The 19295-nt window shown below is 33.8% G+C and overlaps 2 protein-coding genes across 4 annotated transcripts; both read left to right on the top strand.

Moving 5' to 3' along the window:
* Window positions 1-1942: 1942 nt before the first annotated feature.
* Window positions 1943-2946, top strand: LOC134251207 (platelet endothelial aggregation receptor 1-like). Its single transcript, XM_062733594.1, has 3 exons — window positions 1943-2285; window positions 2543-2589; window positions 2795-2946. The coding sequence occupies exons 1-3, from the start codon at window positions 2143-2145 to the stop codon at window positions 2944-2946; spliced, it is 342 nt and encodes a 113-aa protein (XP_062589578.1). The 5' UTR covers window positions 1943-2142.
* A 5562-nt stretch (window positions 2947-8508) lies between these two features.
* On the top strand, window positions 8509-13399 carry LOC134251202 (uncharacterized). 3 transcript variants are annotated; one of them, XM_062733588.1, is made up of 7 exons: window positions 8509-8735; window positions 8885-8908; window positions 9286-9690; window positions 10278-10408; window positions 10522-10785; window positions 10881-10993; window positions 11229-13399. In XM_062733588.1, the coding sequence occupies exons 1-7, from the start codon at window positions 8543-8545 to the stop codon at window positions 12448-12450; spliced, it is 2352 nt and encodes a 783-aa protein (XP_062589572.1). In that variant the 5' UTR covers window positions 8509-8542; the 3' UTR covers window positions 12451-13399. The 3 variants fall into 3 exon arrangements, with proteins under 3 accessions (XP_062589572.1, XP_062589573.1, XP_062589574.1); XM_062733589.1 differs by lacking the exon at window positions 8885-8908 and having other exon boundaries at window positions 8510-8735; XM_062733590.1 differs by lacking the exon at window positions 9286-9690 and having other exon boundaries at window positions 8511-8735; window positions 11229-13398.
* Window positions 13400-19295: the final 5896 nt, after the last annotated feature.

The raw sequence follows: 19295 nt of genomic DNA, 5'->3' as shown, positions 1-19295 counted from the left end.
ATGGAAAACGGTAAACATTTTCTTTTAAATATAGAGCTTTAAAATTTGTTTGAGAAGCATTTAAACCTGAACAGTATGTATGGTATAAACAACCAGAGCGATTTTTTTTTTCATTATCACTGATTTAACAAATCTATTTTAAAAAACGGTAATATATACATGTATATACCGGTATGTATCTTTAATTAACATGTCAAAAATATGTATCATTACATGTCAAAAACAACAAAAACAATGCTCAAAGAATATGCACATTTACACTTTTCATGGACAAAACAACGATTTTGACATAGACTAATTTAAACATTTTCGTTAATATAATTATTCAAATTGAAGAGCACCTTTAGATTTTTTTTTAATGAAATATTCTCTCGAACATGAAGAAGGTTAAAGAAAACGAACACAGTAATCAATTTAATTTTTAAAAAATTACAAGCAAAACACGAACCCCTGGTAATTCCATTGGCGGAATAAGGTCCCTAAGAAAGATAAGCATCCCCTGTTGAACAGTCACACCCACAGTGAGTCCTATGTATTGATCAAGTAGACGAAACATTCCGTAGTAAAATTTAGTAGGAAAATGTATTCTGTGAATTGGTATGGAACAAGTCAGTCAAAAACTGTTCGTATTTGGATCATGCTCTTGAGTATCGAAAAATGAACACCATATGCAGATCGGAATATTACTATACATACATAAGGAAACGTGATTATGGATGGGGAAAGGATTAAGTCTATTTCTTTTAGTTACAACATTTAGTTGTTAGTTGGGTTTCTTTCGTCCATAGTCTGTAAAACAAGGTGAACAATAGACAAAGTGAAAATAGATACATTTATTTATGTCTCTGGTGAGAACAATTTCTAAGAATTGGTATGAAATAGGTCAGTCAAACTAACACCCAGTGATAGGTCATATAATTTTTAAAAAGCTGGCCTTAAACGAGGACGATGAAATCTCTGTAACAACATCTTTTGTGTTAGTAGCCTGTCAAGGTTTTAAAAATTGATCGTATTTGGAGTATGCTCTTGAGTAGCGAATAAGTTTTGATACATTGAATTAAAATGATAATAAATCCAAAAATCAGTTCATAATTTAATATTCTTTTCAACTGTTTTCCGTAACACTGTTCCGTAGTTTTACCATCCATCCTGAATACGTTTCAAAATCCATCTTCATTCACGTTCGCGAGTGTTCAATAAAAATTTCATTGCATTAGAATAGATTAATGTTCAATATTTCATAAGAACTCACTCTCATTTGAGGAAGGAAGTAATAAATATACATGGTCAACTAGGTAAGATAAAAATAGAAGGGAAATCATGTTTGCTCCATGTTCTAGGGAACTAATTTTCCTTGAAATAATTTTGCATATTTCCAAGAAATAATGTAATATAAGTAACGTTAAGAAATCCGGAAATCATCACAAAGTGAATACACATTTGCCGAAATTCTTTACTAAAGTAACGTATACGTAGACATTCATTTTTACATTTTCTGGCCGTTTTTCTCCATGTCCCATGTAAAAAAAATTACCATTAAAGAAAAATATAAAGCATTCCACTTAGGCAATATTTATTAAGTCAGGTACAAGGCATTAAAAAATGAATTTCATATATTTACTATGTTAAAAAAAGAAAAGCTCATGCCTGATAGATTGCAAAAATACCTATATCAGTAAATGTGAAATATGGTTTAAAAAATTATAATCTAACGTTATATTGCCTGTTTGTTTGGATTTTCAGTTAGTTAGATCATAGACCTATTGAAAGTGGTTCTATTTAGGTTTATGGTTAGATTGTCAAACTTTAAAAATCGTAAAGATAAAATGGACTGTTTATCATTACGTAAACAGTAAAACAGTACTACAATATTTTGAATGGTACGGCTTAAAGTTCTGGACTTACACAAATACTGCAGTTTAAACATAGAATTATTTTTGATCTGTGCAATTGGAACATTCCGGAAAATAATAATCTTTTGTCCAGTGTTGATGTAAAAGTTATGCAAACGTTTCCGTGTCAACCACTTCGTCAGGATACAGCTCTAAACTGCGCAAATTAGAAAACTCATATATGTAATTGATTCAACTCAAACATAAGTATTTTAATCAAACATTTGAATGGCACTAAGGAAATTAGAAAATGGAAAATATTTTGTATTTTCCTAAGAGACTGTTAAATTCATGGCGTGGTAGAAATGTGGGTTTGGCATTATTGGTTATCACATTAAATGCAGAAACAGTTAGTAAGGGAAACTGTGTAAACAATCGGTACGTAGAAGCAGGGTATGTACTAACACTGATAAAATACTTAATTGATTAAAAAATAAAAACTGTCACAAAATTGAATTTCAATGAATATTGAATTTTTTTGAGAAATGTTGGTGTTGATTTTCTTACTTGTTAAAGGAGCTATTTTATTAGGCGTAAATGAATCCTTTTGTGTTAAGCTTAAATTGATGCCTTCAAAAATAAAATAGTTCGATAGTTTAGTTCGCACTATCGTTAAATACAAAAGTTGCATTGCAATATTTATGTTTTAGAGGGGAGTGCTGTACAAACTTCTATCCGAGCAATGGTGAATGTATTGGTAAGAAAGTTCTAAATCTAAACACTTCACTTTTTGCACATTTTAGAAGGTAAATGTAAACAAATATAATTATATCTTCTTTGATGTTTGCCTAAGGTCTTAAATGAAGCTATGAATGCAGATTAATCTCAACATGTATTTTACGTGTTCATCCAAGCATTATAACAACAAATAGAATATACAGCTGTTTTCTGCTTGATTCTAGCGTGTCCCGCTGGATCCTACGGGGACAACTGTTCGACAACCTGCCCTTCCCCGTCTTACGGAGAGAACTGTGGCCACCAGTGTCATTGTAGTTCCTGGGAGGAATGTAGTCCCTTCAAAGGCTGTGTCAAGATAACTACTAGTAAACATTAATATTTTCCCTCACTTTCTATATTAGCATACAAGATAATTATATTCTATATAAAAACAACAAACACATTTTATTCGGAGATGTTTTTAAACAGCCTTGCATAATATCAAGTTTTTGTGATTATAAGGTTATTTTTGCGGCTGATAACATACGTATCTGCATTGCAGTCTGTCTAAAGCCAGTCCCTACTATTTCCTTGGATTTTTCATGTACTAGCTCCTGTATTAACTACTACATATACATTGTATGAACAGGAAAATTTCCCTTTTCATTTTTATTTATTTTCTCGCTCTTCACCCTAGACATAAGTGGGCGAATTTAAAAAAAAAAAAAAAAAGCGAATTCAAAGAAAACAGTTTAATTTCCTAAACAGAGTGGTGACTAGGCTAATCAAAATCGATCTGAGAGAGTGAAAATAACAGGGGGGAAAATAATATTGTATACAGTATCCTGTTCAAAAGAACGGTAGACTGACCATCTTATGTACATGTATCTATATATCTATCACATTTAATACCAGACCGAAAAAAATTTATAAAAATTAAATTTCAAATAGATAATGCCATGCCGAGCTATTTAATGTGATCTATCATAATTTATAATATATTGTATAACAATCAAAATTTCACTATTAATTATATAGAGACACCAAGAACGAGAGCTTTATCAACCACACGGAAAATAGAGAAAAGGACCCATGTTTCATGTTAAGTTATATCATTGTGTCTGGAATTTAGACAAAATTATTCTTATCCAATAAAATCTTGTGAAGAATATTAAAAATTGGAAAAAGAACTAATTAAAACCACTTTTATTGAATTTTACATGCAACTACATTTTCTTCTGCAGTTTTACCAAGAGGAAGATTACAATTCACCAATGAAAATACTGGCAAAAAAGAACATTATACTCAAAGAATGGTTAGTAACTGGATTTACTCACAGACGACAGGTAAGATGCTGTGGCAATGGGGAAGCCTTCACTACATCATGGCATGAAACATGCTTCTATTTAAGCAAAAATATGACTGCACTTAACCATTGTCCCAACATTTATTCTACCAAATATGTATGCGCAGTGGTAAGTTGTGAAGTAAGAAGTTGATCCTTACGTCGCGAGTTCGAATCCCACTGTGGAACGTGGAGACCGGTCCTACAGATGAGACGGTAGTATCTGGGGTCCCGTGGCGAAGTACTTTTCGTTACTGTATTTGTTCTATTTTTTTGTTTTTCTGTGAACATTTTCATATTTTTTTTAACTTAGGAATTCAGCACATTTCAGGAAGTTTTCAAAATTTGATATAAATTTATAGTTCTTTGCATAGAATCTTATATTATATATTTTTTTCGTCTGAATTAGGAAAATATATCAAATAACGAAATTTTTGTAGTATGGTTTTATCCATTAAGTTAAAAAATAATATCATTATTCAATTTTACATGAAGTCCCCATTTAAAAGAATATAGCACCCTGCCTGTGAAGCCCTTCAAACATTTGTAGTTAATTAACCGAGGATTTGCGATCCGCTCCTCTTTTTCCTGGACAGAAGAATAGCGGATTGAAAACTCTCGAAGATGAATGATTTTAAAAGGTACTAAATATTAAAACTCCATACAAGATCCGCGCATGAATCGTGAATAATTTCCGTTCCGTAATGTTTGTATTAGTTTGCAAAGCATATTGAAAGACATTCAAGTTGCCAAATTTTATAAAAATGTAGAAGACAAAGCTAAATGTCTTTCACGGTATACTGTGAATCTGTTTTAAACTTCCGCGTTGGGCTGACATTTGTAAACAATGCATGAGGAAGTATTAATCTACCACTCTACGACGGGAAATCCTGTGAAATCCTGAACTTTGTTAACAGATAATAAGACAAAGCCCTATAAACAGGTATGTCATTTACTTATTTCATTTTTTGTAAATACAGTTCTCTGAAGCGTTCAATGCTACAGCGATAAATAAGGACTTTGAATTACAAACACCAAGTACCTCTAAATATAACTGGCGATGTTCACTGATTCAATGAATCAGGTTTTGTTGCTAACCCGAGTATCGTAAAATTGTGTCGTAATTAAATTTTCACACGTCCTCTAGTACTATCTTCATTTTTGAATAATTAAAATTAAACAAAATTGTATATGATTAATAATTAAATTACTAGCATTTATTCCATAATTACAATGATATAATATTTTAAGAGAATTTCGACTTTCACTCGTACGTGACTAGAATAGCAATCAAGAAATGGATCTATCTCTGACGGGTTTATTATATTTGAATAAACATTCATCTTTAAACTTAGTGGATTCGTATAAATAGGTCATACGAATCAAAAAGAAGACCCCGTTTCTTATCGCACCCCCTTTCTGTTGTAGTAAAGTTAAATAGGGTAATGTGAAAGTGTATTAATAAGATTAGGTTATGAAATATAATGTTTAAAGAACATAACCCCTTCCCACATGAAATAGGATATCCGAAATTTCTTTGGTTGCCCCACTCCACCCTTTCTGAACCAGAGATAAGTACGTGTCTGAGAGGTTAGGAGGCCGAGGAATGTACAAAATATCTTTAGTTAGAAAAAGATATAAAAAGTGACGAGGAATCCAATGTCTGTGTATGGTTTTATATAATACTACCCGGCTGTATTTACTTAGTCATGGTCTATATAGAATATGTTACACATAATTATGACAGTTAAAGTTTGATTATTACTAAGAAAATTATAGCTTTTGTGTACGAACATTAAAAATTATCCTCGTACGTATAGAGCTAGCCTGATACATAAACATCTTCGAATCACAAACCTATAAAAAAAGAAGAAGAAAAGAACAAGCAATCGGTACATGTACTTAACAGTAAAACTAACACATTGAAATACTACATGTAATTATAAAGTAGATGCACATTCTCACAAGTATGTAACAATGGTGTTCATTGAAAGCCCCCCTCCCAATTTGTTGAAGCATAGTCAAGTGAGGGCAATAAAGTAGTGTAAGAGTAGCATTTAGAGCTGAAAGAAGTTAGAACCTAAGAACCCCCCCCCCCCCCCCCAAAAAAAAAAAAAAAAAAATTAGGATTTTCGAGTTTGGGGCAATTTTCTTTTTTTCAGGTAAGTTGATTTTCCCCTGGCTCCCCATTTCAAAAACAATGCTACATCCCTGCTTAAATACAATGTAATTATATTTTCAACTCAAAATTGATTGAATAATTGATATTTTATCCATATTTCGGCGGTAACACAAACTTGAAATTACATTAAACTTTACAATGCATATTAAAAGGACATTTATGTCATCGCCAACGTGAAGCCCATTCTAGATTCTCTATTCGGAATTGAGACCCGTGTCCCACAACGCCACTCAAGGACACCACTATTAACTGTTTATAATAAATCGATTCAGCAAATTAAACCAATGGGTCAGAGATCTACATTTGTGTTTTATGATGGTTCCAGTGCTAGCTAAATTATCTTTTAACTCACCTGAGCTGAAAGCTCAAGTGAGATTTTCTGATCAACCGTTGTCCGTCGTCCGTCCGTCCGGCTGTAAACTTTTCACATTTTATAAGCTTCTTCTCAAGAACTACTTGGCCTTTTTTTAACCAAACTTGGTACAAAACATCCTTGGATTAAGGGGGATTAAAATTATTAAAATGAAGGACCAAGAAGGGGAGATAATCAATAAAAGACGAAAAGAAGATAAATCTTCTCAAGAACCACTGGGCCAGCAAAGCTGAAACTTTTGTGAAAGCATCCTGGAATAGTGTAGATTTTAAATTGTTAAAATTATGGCCCCCGGGAGTATTGCGGGGCCACAATATGGAATCCAATTTTTACATTGAAATATACATATATTGGAAAAATCTTTTAAAATATTCTTCTCAAGACCCCACGGGGCCAGAAAAGCAGAAATTTAAGTGGAGGCATCCTGGGGGAGTGTAGATTATAAATTGTTAAAATCATGACCCCGGGTGTAGGGCGGGGCCACAATAGGTGATATAAGTTTTACATTGAAATATGTAATTAAAATCTTTAAAAATCTTCTTCACAAGAACCACTGGGCCAGAAAAGATGAAACTAATGTAGAGGCATCATGGGGTAGTGTAAATTCTAAACTGTCCAACTTATAACCCGGGCATAGGTATTACAAGGTTGGAAATCTGGTGAAGAGCAACATTTTTAAAGTTTATCAGGTGAGCCTTGTGACCAATGGACCTCTTGTTTAAAGATAAGCTTGTATCATGTTAAAAACAGTTTCTGATAGTAGCTCTCCCCTACTTCTGTCTGCTTTGGTTTAATCCTTCCCGGTTCTTAAATGTACAATGAATTGTGTTAGAAGTTGATAATTCGGGGGGAAATCGTGTCTTACAACGGCTGGTAAGAAACACTCAAGTTTCCTCCTATTTAATATAGAGTTTTTGAGTTATATATGATTATGTACAATGAAGTAAAGAGGCCACTACTTACTGTTGTTAAAAAATTACACTTGTAGACGCTACTTTTTGACATTTATCTCAAATAATGAACTTTTTTCATACTTCCTCAGTGTTTAGTTGAGCGTTTGACCGGTATTCTATTTTATACGGTAGCTTGTTTTTTTTTTTACTTCCTTAGTCTTGTCTTGTTTTTTTTGCCCACAAAATCAAAACTAGTATTATATTTTTCCTCAGATTTGAGATGGCTGCTGTTTATACTGCAGGTGAGTATAAACCAATCTTTGTTGTTGTTGTTTTTGTATACAGAAATGTATATTTATAAGTAGTAAGTTTATCGAAAACATTTGATTAAATAAATTGTTAGAGAAGTGTAATACTGCATACACTTGTTTCTTTACTGTCTTGGTTTCTTCCTTTTTCCAAAAAAAAATAATAATAACAATAATTTATAAATGTTTGATTTAACAAGCATGTGCACTGTATTTTTTTGTAGATATTCTGAGTATGGTCTTGAACAGCTCTGAATAAACCCCCTTTCTGTCATCTATAACAAAACGGTCTTGTTCTTCAAATTCCCCTTTTAAAACCATTTAGCAATGTCCTGTATAATTTGTCAAGTATTTAATGCTGTACCATTTTACCTTATTAAATACAAAGATTTTAGGATAGAATTTCATAACAATTATTAAGCCAGCAATGGTTATGGTTCCCTCAGATCCACCCACGCGCTCTGTTTTGGAGAAGGGGTAGAATGTAAGATATAACGACAAAAAAATTATAGCGTTGACTTGTTTCGATTATCATTTCTTAAATAAATGTCCAATATACAACACGGACATAATTTAAATTTAGTTTTTAAATCTGTCTATTTAAAATGGATGTCGACCAACGTGAAAAAGCTTGCCTATACGACAAATCCAGGAACGTGTATTCTTACTCACGCTAAACGGAAGTGGAGATAATTTAGTACATTCATATCTTAGAAATTTCCTCCAAAGTATCTTTAAATACTCAGTATTTTTTTTATTACACAAATGAATTGTTCTAGGAAAAAATATAACAAGGCTATTACAAACCTGAGGAACATCCTTGTGAGCCTTGTTATTTTTACATTCTTTAAGGGTGAAAAGAAAAGTGATTTAAAATTCTTGTTTAGATCAAATGAATAAATACAGAGATACTGCAAATGTATACTCTAAATTGCCGGAAGGCAAAGCCGTTGCCATGGAGTCATCCGGGTCTTCAGAGGAGGACGGAGAAGAGGCTGACGCCCCACCGCTTCCCAAGCGTAACATGAGAGTCAAATTTCAAGAAGAGCCTCTCCCCAAGAAAGAAAAATCCAAACCAAAACAAAGTAAAGGATTTTATCTATAAAAAATTTCAAGCGATAGTGTCATACAATCATAGTTAATGCCATAACACTTTTTCCAACCTTAAAATGTTAAGGGGTTATTTTTGACAATTTTTAAGAGATTCTATTGTATAATAATTTTATCTTTCAAGAGCGAAGTATATTAAAGTGGAAAGGTAATACATGCCTAGAAGCCTTAACTTTTTTTTATCATTACGCTTCATGCGAGCGTAATACCATGATGCATTTCCTCTAGTTATTTTTCAATTATTAATTTGATTCCTTAAAGATCTTTTTTTAAAAATAAAGCAATGCAATAATATTTTTTTAATAAAGGATGCATAATAAGCCTCATGTGTTGACGAATTTTATTCTTTTTAATCATTGCAAATCTTTAATATCTGTTTCTTAACAATTTTACTCAAACAAAAAAGCTTGCTTGAAATCTACTAACCAATCATTATACTAGTTTGTCATTTACATCCTAATATACATAATAAAAGCAAAAGCTTTTTAATTCTTACATGTAAATTTAGTCAAAGAAATATTTCAGAATCAAATGGAGATTTTCGCGAATACTTGCTTGCTAATGGGTTGAATGAGGCGACAGTGCAGAAATTACTGGATGAAGAAATTGAAGATTTTCAAACTTTAAAAATACTAAGCGAGGAGGACATTGAAAAGTTAGACCTAAAGACCGGACAAAAGGCAAGGGTACGAAGCTTGACCAGAGGTCAAGAAAGTTCAACAGAACACCGACTGTCTGATAGGCAAAATCCTGTTAAGGTTAAAGGTCGAAGTTCAGATCAAGAGGAAAAAGAGCCACGATTTGTTAAGTGTTCTCAAGGTGAACGCTTTCCTGTCAAGAAATTATCCACAGACTCAAGAACCAAAACGAAAGTTCAAGTGACGAAAAACACCACTGGGCTGGTATATGTCTCTTCTTCTTCTTCTTCCGGTAAGTTATTTGCGCATGCCCACGTTCATTTATAATATATTTCTTTGATAGTCCACCCAAAAAGTTTTTTTTTTCAACGAACTTGGGAATTTTTAACATAAAAATCTTTTTTGTTTAACAGCATTTATCTGTGTTGTAAGTAAACGCCCGGTGATCTACGTAAAAATCATTTGGCTGCTCAGTTGTTTGTATCACATTCGATACATGTAATCATACAATAATAAAAATATTATTAAACTATACGGTTAAGATAAGTATATCATATTAAATTTAACCGCTTGTGTACCTGCTTTTCCAATCCAAATGTATAGAGACACTCACAGAAGCTTAAACTCTATAAAGTTGTCACAAAATTCTATTGCTCTATTCTGCAAAGCCTAATCATCTTATGTTAGAGATACATTCCTTATCATTAGCAACATTAAAATTCTTTCACAGCAAACATTTGTCATCAATTTCACTTAATATGATTTTTTTAAAAATAATTTCTGAGAATGTTAAATTTAAATACACAAAGTAAAGAGTTTGTCGTACAAATTGATGATAAAATATTAAGACAATCTAAAAAAAACCCTGATTTCACTTAGGGTCTGATGAGGACACGAAAGGAGAGGTCCGTATGAAGCGGGACACACTTCGGGGGGATAGCGTGAGGGTGGCAAACAAAGGGGAGAGGGACGTGGACCTGACTTACAAGGTGCTGCAGACAGACGAAAAGGTAGGGATTTATAATATATAGAAATACCGTATTGCCGAAGCGAATTTCATAGCAACAATGATATATCATGTTAAAGAAAAAACAAAATATCATGTTTATTTCTTAAACTGCAGGGAAAAGTCGTGATGGAGCTTTCTACAAGACAAGACACGGAGATACATTGCGTCAAAGCTAGGATTCTGATTTTGGTTGATATAAGCGGGAGTATGGGAATAAAGTACGATAAAAGACGTAAACACAGCAAGCTTTCACGAATGAAGAAGTTTGCCATTGAACTGGTGGATTCTCTGGACGATGGAGATTTCGCCTCTGTTGTCACTTTTGGCGAAAAAACTCAAGTTTTGGTGCCTCTGCAGGAAATCAATAGAAAAACTCGAGTAAGCAGTACTCTACATTTTAAGAGAATTACATTTCATACCATCTTATATTAAGCTGTCTATAAAAAAAACAATAATCAAAATATATATTTTAGAGAGAATTAAAGACTGTTTTGGAGACATTAGACAAGACATACCTCTCAACAAAGACAAATCTTAGTGCTGGTCTCTCAAGGGCTATCGACATATTTAGTGAAAAGGCCAGAGGGTAAAAGAACTTCAAGATCGATCTCACATGTCATGTGAACATAAATTTTATTTAGTTTTCATAAATTTTAATGTCAATGCGCTTTTCATTTTTAAAAAAAAATAGTTTTATGAAAGTAAGTTGAAATTTTCTCTAAATGTGACTTTTAACTAAAAACTCTTCAGAGGACTAGTGGAAAGCTCATTTCTAACCCTTAACTGATAAAAAAGTCTTTAAAAATATGTTTGCCTTTCAGACCCGAAGATCTACTGATGTATAGAAACTCCATTATTGTTTTCTCTGATGGTGAAATAAACGAAGGCACGAAAGAGCCAAACAAACTGGTTCATGAAGTTAGAGAGAAAATTCGAAAAAACGCGTTTGATTTGGACGACTCACAGAATCAATGGGTTAGCATCTCCACCATAGCTACCGGAAATGATATATCGGAGGCAATGTACCTACTGTCAAAATGCTGCAGCAGCGATGCCTTCTACCATCTAGATGTCCAGAAGTCCGAGATGGATGACCCTGACCTTTTTCTTCCGGTCATGCTTCGAAAGACCGCAGTCGTTTGGAATGTTTCTGTAGTAATTGAAGCTGTTAATGGTGCAACCATTATAAATAGTGAAACTTCACAAGACAACAAAGTCCGTTTACGTGGAAGTTCAAGTGGTCGAAACAAATCCGAGAAAGCTTTCTTTTATTACGACATTCCAGCAGCTTCGACGCGCCATATTGGAGTAGCATTAGATTTGAGTAACGTTAGTGATGAACCTAACACTGTTGTGTTGAAAGCGAAGGTCGAGTATACGAAAGCATCGGGAATGAGGATGAAATATTTTGTAGAAATTGCTAGAGGCGAATTTACAGACCAGAAAGAGGGGAGGTCTGATGCTATAAATGCAAATCTGATGCACGATGCAAGACTCATCTCTCAGAATATCCTTCACAAAGCCGCAGAACACGTAAAAACTGGAGACATCGACGCCTCAACTGCACAAATAAAACAGGGACAAAGCGAGTTACAAGCCATGATGGAAAGATATGGTGCTATGGCTGCTGAGGATCCAACGTCTGAAAAAAGCCGCGGGCGTCCCGGGATCGTGTCCACTGCAGATACCTTGATGACGAGCATGCGCGATATGTTGGAAGATGTCACAGAGGAAATGAAACCCGCAGGAGAAACTAATTATGCAGAAAGTATTATGAAAACTATGCAAAACCTGTTAACAGACCTAGAGGAAAGTAAAACACACGATTCCCACGAATCTGACGGGAAAAGCTGGGCAAAGATCAAAGCTGTTTCCTCTGCAATTACTCGCGAGGCACCAACTATGTCCAATGACGTAGACACTGATCTTTTGGCGCCACTTCCGAACATCCGTCATGTATCTGGAAATATACAGCAACAAATGGAGAACCTCCAAAAGAAAAGAGAAGCGCGGAAATCCGCACAGCCTGGTATTCTGCAATAAAACATTGATAGTATTAGGGACATTTCTGTCAAGTCAAGCATTATTCTAAACATTGTTTAGTCTAGATGGCATTTTCAAATTCTTTCAATGTATTTGAGATATAGTTTTTTGATTTGTCGTTCCTTAACCGCGTTCCTTATTAATATATTTATACTACGTGTTTTGGAATTCACCATACAATAGTTTACCAGGGTTTTAGTCAATCATACATGTATGTACTTTCAATAATGTAAACACTGTGCAAGTGTTTTGGAATGTTTTTATTTAATGGGAAACTTCAGTACTTGAACACTTATTTAGATTTTTATTTATTGCATTATTTTTCAGTATTTTTAAATTGTAAATAAGTTTGCATTATATACATTGCATGTACATAGTATTTAATCTTTGAAAAGCTTTGCAAGCGTTGCCTTTTAACCAAGGAATTGAAAGGATTTGCGGGTGTCTAACAGTAATCACTTTGTTTTTGGTCGTTTTGTCCACCCACATCAATGCCCTTGGTAAATGGAGAAATGGACACTCAAATAAGGTGACCTGGATAAGTAGAGATTAAAATGATGAAGCTTGAGGAAGGGAAGTTCAAATCATAGTTCTGGGAAATCAGAGACTCAAAATACCAGTGTGTGCCATGGTTTAAAGGAGATATAAATGAAGTGGGAGATTCTAATGATATTTTCTTTGGAAGAGGGTTCAAATGGAGTGGGGATTCTAAACATGTGATCTCTGGAAAGGAAGTTCAAATGAAGGGGAGATTCTAACCATATGTTCTGGGAAAGGAAGATTCAGATGATGCATTTGGGAAGGGGCGACTTAAAGGCTGTTACACAGGCTTAACGGAAATTAATACTTTGATTTATCTTTGAGAAGAGGAAATTCATAAAGAGGGAAAATCAAATGACCCAGTACTGGAAATGATAAGATTCGGAAAAGGGGGCTCAAACATGATGAACCGTATGGAAGGGAAGACTGTACCGAATCTATATGATGCTTTATTTTGATGAAAAACTAATCTTTAATAGGTGTCTTTGAAATATTTTGTATATATATATCATGTTTATGTTTAACTTTACATTTTCACTTCAATTGTAAATAATTCGTTTGCGGTTAATGAAATTTATTGAATATATTACAAGGAAAGTTTTTTTAAGTTGTAAGAACTTGTAACTAATTCTTTTGTGTGAATTAAAATATGATCAAAACAAACAAGAAAAATTAAAGCTAGGTATAAGAGTTTCTGCCGACCAGCTCCTAACAAAAGCAAGATTAATACTTACACATTATTGTCTCTTCATTTGACTGAAGAGTTTTTTTCTCTTTTCTGTAACAAGTGGGAAACTAAGAACATTGTAATGAATAACACTTGCTGCACATTATATGTAATGTGGAGTATACAAGCTCTTTACACGAGGTAGTAAAATAACACTTACACTTGTACAATATAAGTCGCTTAAATAAGTACATAAACAGTACTGGTATATACTGGTTAATTAAAAAATACCAAAAAAAGAAAAATAATTTCAAAACATACGACTTTTTAACGTTTTATTTAATCATACCCCTTTATAAATGAAATCGGTTTTTAGGGATCACAGACAGCTGTTTTTGTTTACTGGAACTCGTAAATTTACTTTTCTTGTCCTTGGATAATTGCAAAATTATTCCTCAGAAACATTCTGATTGTACTCACAAGTACTTTGTAGTTGATATAAAAAGATACTTAAGATTCTGATTAACGATATCTCTGTAGTTTCAAATATTTTTTAGAGATGGTCTTCCAACAAACTATTGGAATTCCTATGGGTACCAATTATACCCCGTTATCAGCAGACCTATTTTGTACTCATATAAAGCAGCATTCATTCAAAACCTCATACCTCATTTGATGTGGCCCTCAACTACAGATTAGATAACTAGACATTTTAATGATTCACAATTTTTACTTCCATTCATATGTCTACTCGATATACCCTATGTACTCGAAACTAGAGTTAATGTGAGCAATGAGCTCACTAAACGATGCCCCCGCCTCCCATATGAATATAATGGCAGTATCAATGTTTTGCTATGTTAAACTCAAAAAAATATGTGTCGGATCAAAAAGTAAAATAAGAAGTACACAACGGCAATATGTAATTAAGATACTGTGAAAGTCTTATCAAATTTCATTCAGTGGTATGAGTTGTGGATAAGAGATGGCTACCCCAAAGCCTATCAGACGGAGGGACAGACAGACGGGCGGGCGGACATCCCGATTACTATATACCCTTCCACTTTTCAAGTGGAAAATAAAAGAAAAGGTACCACAGAGTCGTAACAATTTTCACCAATTCTTGATTACCTTCCTTTTATAGGTATCTCTTGGAGTCTCTGCTTTCAATAAACTTGAATCCTCTTTACTCAAGGATGCTTTGTGTCAAGTTTGCTCCTAATTGCTCAAGTGCTTCTTGATTATAATAAGAGATCTAAAATGCGAAGTTTTCAAGCAGATGCCAGACAAAATGTGATCGGCTTAGTAATTCGAATGCAAAATAACAAAATGCCGTAATATAAGGCATCTTTTTTAAATTTTCAAAAATTTTCTGAAGGAGATCATACGACTTGTCTTCTTAGTTTTATTAAGTTAGGAATGTATTCAAAAATTGTATGAATTTAAAATATTTGAAATAGAAGGAGGAAACGATGAAGTTTTAATTTATGGAATGAATATAAATTAAAAAAACTATATTTACAAATATAACACACAGTGATTAAATATAAATAAAAAAAAACGTACATCTACATGTAAATATACAAATGCAAATATAAAACAGTGATTTTATACCAAAAATTAAAGCCAAAAAACGAACAAAGTGAAAAAAACAACTAATAACAAATCCTTGGGTCACGACTCTCAACTTAGTAAATATGTCCGTTTGATCTTTTCAGCAGATTTTATGCCTCTCCTTAATCGGAAATTTTGCCCTGTTCATCTGTCTGTTAATCTGTTTGTCTACTTGTCCACAAAAACTTCAATCTTAGCCGTAACTTTTGATTGGTTGGAGCTATGGTTTTAATAATTTTTATGTGCATTCCTCGTAACAACTTTTCTCTTTGGGTTTTTATATATTTGACCTTCATTTAGACTTAAACAAGTTTTCCGTTTGTCCATGCATGACATTTGATTTGGCCAATTTTAAATGCAATAAATTTTAACTCTTGCCATAACTTTCGAAAACTTCGTGCTAGGGTTTTTACATTCCAAATATATTCCTGTTTATATGTCCTTTCCCTGGATGTCAATTTCGACCCTTTGACGTTAGAGCTGACCCACTTTAAAAAAATTGACCTGAGCCCTAACTTATGAACAGTTGGTTCTTGGATATTTCATATTTTACAGGTATACTTATTGATGCAGGTCCTTTCTTTGGAAAGATCGAGCAACGTATATTTATATCTCAACCTTGGTCTTTGAGATTACCTTACATGTGAGAAACTTTTACCTTTGCCATAGGCTGTCATACAGGGACATTAGTGTTTCACAAACACATCTAGTTTCCAATATCTTCTTATATAGAATTAAGAAAATATATTGTGGCTGCACCTTACCCCTTTCCCCAACTTACTCCCAGGTGTCGTTATTTAATTTGAATATGAGGATGTTTCAATATACTTCATGTACATAGCTAATCATTACTGTTCTGAAGAAGAAGTCTTTAAAATAATTTTCCTACTACGTAGTATAAATTCTCATGTATAAGTCTGCTTGGCCATTGTGGTCCCATCCTACATCTTGAGGTTCTGAATTGAACAAATTAGAATCTATACTACCCGACGACGCTTCAATATAAATATAGCTAACCATGGCTTTGCTGTTCATCAGATAAAGATTTAAAAACAAAATCCTCAAGTATTTCTATGGAAAATCTTTGATCGTTCATAGTGATCCTACCTTACCCTCTTGTATCAAACCTTAAAAAATAAAATAAATGTGCACTTTCTTTCTATCTACTGTCAATATACAAATAATAATGAAAATGTTGTTTGTTTTTGAAAAGAAAAAGATTAAAGATTTTTCCTAAGTATTCCTTAAAAAAACGAATGCCCACATTGCTTCACCATACCCTTAGGCATTTTGGTTTGGACAAACAACCAGTCTGGGGATACTTCAATCTAAATATGACTATTCCTGACGTTGCTATTAGAGATTGTTCTATCTGACGTATCCGTATCCGTATACGTATCCGTATCCGTATCGAGGTATGAGAGGCATCTCGATCCCGAAGTCTAAACCATCTGGTTACATTTCCATCGTTTCAAGTTTGGTTTTTAACCTTATTCACTAAGAAATTATATGTAGTGTGATTTTTTTTAGATAAAAAGATATAAGTTGCTGTACACGTCTTATGCATCATGCCTTTTAGGGTGGAGGGGTTATAAAAGTTTAAAAATAAAATTATGAAAACAGGTATGAATTTTTTTTATTTAAATGTGTAGAAAATATTTCTAGATCGAAATCGCTCGCTCTCTCTCTCTCTCTCTCTCTCTCTCTCTCTCTCTCTCTCAATTTTAGGGTATTCATTCTTCATTCTAGCTTGCAATAAAATTAACAAGAACACGACATATCCCCAGTAATATACATGTATTATTATATATACAGTTAAACCTCTTTATCTCAAACTTGTAAATTGTAAATACATGTAGTTGTACATTAACAGGGAAAGGTTTAATCAAAGTGCAAAACAAATGTGTATGGGGGATTCACTGAAAATGTCCATCCTCATTTCCTTTTTTATCATCTTCTATGTCATTCATTATCACATATTTGATGGTCATAGTTCTCCAGAAAATTTTGGATATCTGGTAATTCGCGGGCAGTTTGAATACACTCCTTAAATTGTAGGTCGATTACCGTATCATGGGCGTCGGAAGGAAATAGGAAGGGGAGCTAGTTGAAAGGGGTTGCTAAACCAACAAAAAAAAGATAAACCCCAATTTTAATTGCCTACATATAATGTCTATCTTTGCAAGAAAGAGGGGGATGGCTTAGCCGCCCCTACCCCCCCCCCCTTTCCCGGTTCCGACGCCTATGCATATCCAGGGTTTCAAGGAGCTTGAGAAAAGACTATGTACAAGATCTTAAAGTGCTGCGTTTAAACGCTGTTTATTTTAGACTTGATTAATTAAACACTTGTCGATAAAGGGGGAGGAAATGTTAGGTTATGATGTATCTTCCTCTCTTAAACTATTCTTTTTGCATATTAGCTTCCTTTCATGAAAGTTACATGATGGAGTTTTTAGTAAACAAAGCAAGCTCTGAAAAACTCACCCTTAAATGCTATTGTGTGTGTGTGTGGGGGGGGGGGGGGTATCCCCCCCCCCCCACTTTATTTGCAAAGATGGACATAATATATATTGAGGCGTAGGATAAGCCCCTTCCCCACTCTTAACAGGCATGTTGTATTGCAGTTAACTTAGGCGTCGGAACCGGGGGGCTAGGGGGCGTATCTGCCCCTCCCCCCACTTTTTTATCCAAAGATAGACTTAATATAGACATTTAACATCGCTTAGGTTAAGCCCCCCCCCACTTTCCACAAACATGTTTTAGTTTAGGTTAAATAAATGTGGAAAGTGGTGTTGTTTGGAAAAATATGCTAGTGAAACTAACAACCCCCCCCCCCCCCCCCCCCCCCCGAAATAGGATTTCGTGTTTAGACGGACATTTCCTTTTTTGCATGTCAGTTTTTTTTTTTTTTTGGAAGGAAAAACAAAATTTTTCTTCAATAGCCCCACCCCCCCCCCCCCCCTTATTACAAATTACAATTTGCTTCCGACGCCAATGGTTAAAGTAGGGTAAGTGGGAGTGTTTGAAAAGAAAATTGTAAGGAAAAAAGTTCGACATCCCCCCCCCACACACACACACTAACTCATTCACACAATAGTATTTAAGGATTTTGGACAATGAACAAAAAATATTCCTTTTATCTGCATTTTCAGGGCTGAATTTTTCTCTCTTTCAACTCCCTACAATGTACTTTCAATTTCCTTCCGACGCCAATGTGAGGGGGGTTGAAAAGGAGGGAGCTGAACTGGCTATTCAAAGCATATACTCAGAACTTGTAACGGTCCTGAAGCGAATTATGAAATCAATCTGAAACTCTCTCTAAAACGGCTACAGAGTTTTATTGATCGCGTTGATGATAAGGTATTTTGTATTTCAGTGTGTGTGTGGGGGTATCTATAATGTTATCAGTTACGTGTAATGGTATAGTGAAAAATACAGAATGAATCAATAAAATATCCTGATATTATGACTGAGGAAAAAGAGAAAGGGGATTTTTCAAGAAATATTTGGAAACAAAATGAAATTAATTTTAAACTTGGTGTCATTTTCTTTTCTTTTTTTTTAATCAATATTTTTCTTCGAAATGATAGAAGTTTACAGCAGTTTAGTATTTTTATCAAAAAAAATATCATTTGTTATTTTTCAATGCAAGACTGTGGCTTATTTAAGCAACCATGAACAGAGATGGAATTGTATTGAATGGTTTAGACATCGGGATCGAGATGCCTTTCATATCTCGATACGGATACGGATACGTATACGGATACGGATACGTCAGATAGAACATTCTCTATTATTGACCAAAAAAAAATTAAATATTTTCCCCAGATATTCCTACCTCTTTAAGAAGCAGGTACGGTCTCTTATTTGAACAAACTACACTCATCTTTACCGTAAGAATTTTTTTTGGCAAATTTAGTTTACATTGACAAAGAGATTCTTTCCAAAATCGGAAATATAAAACTTTACAACCGGACAGACATACGCCGGGCAAAAATTGATCAAAAAGCTAACTTGGGCTAAT

The sequence above is a fragment of the Saccostrea cucullata genome, unplaced genomic scaffold, assembly GCF_032062105.1.
Source record: "Saccostrea cucullata isolate Sc308-1 unplaced genomic scaffold, CSIRO_AGI_Scuc_v1 ctg1712, whole genome shotgun sequence".
Classification (NCBI taxonomy): Eukaryota; Metazoa; Mollusca; class Bivalvia; order Ostreida; family Ostreidae; genus Saccostrea; species Saccostrea cuccullata.
This window is presented reverse-complemented; position numbering and strand designations above follow the sequence as displayed.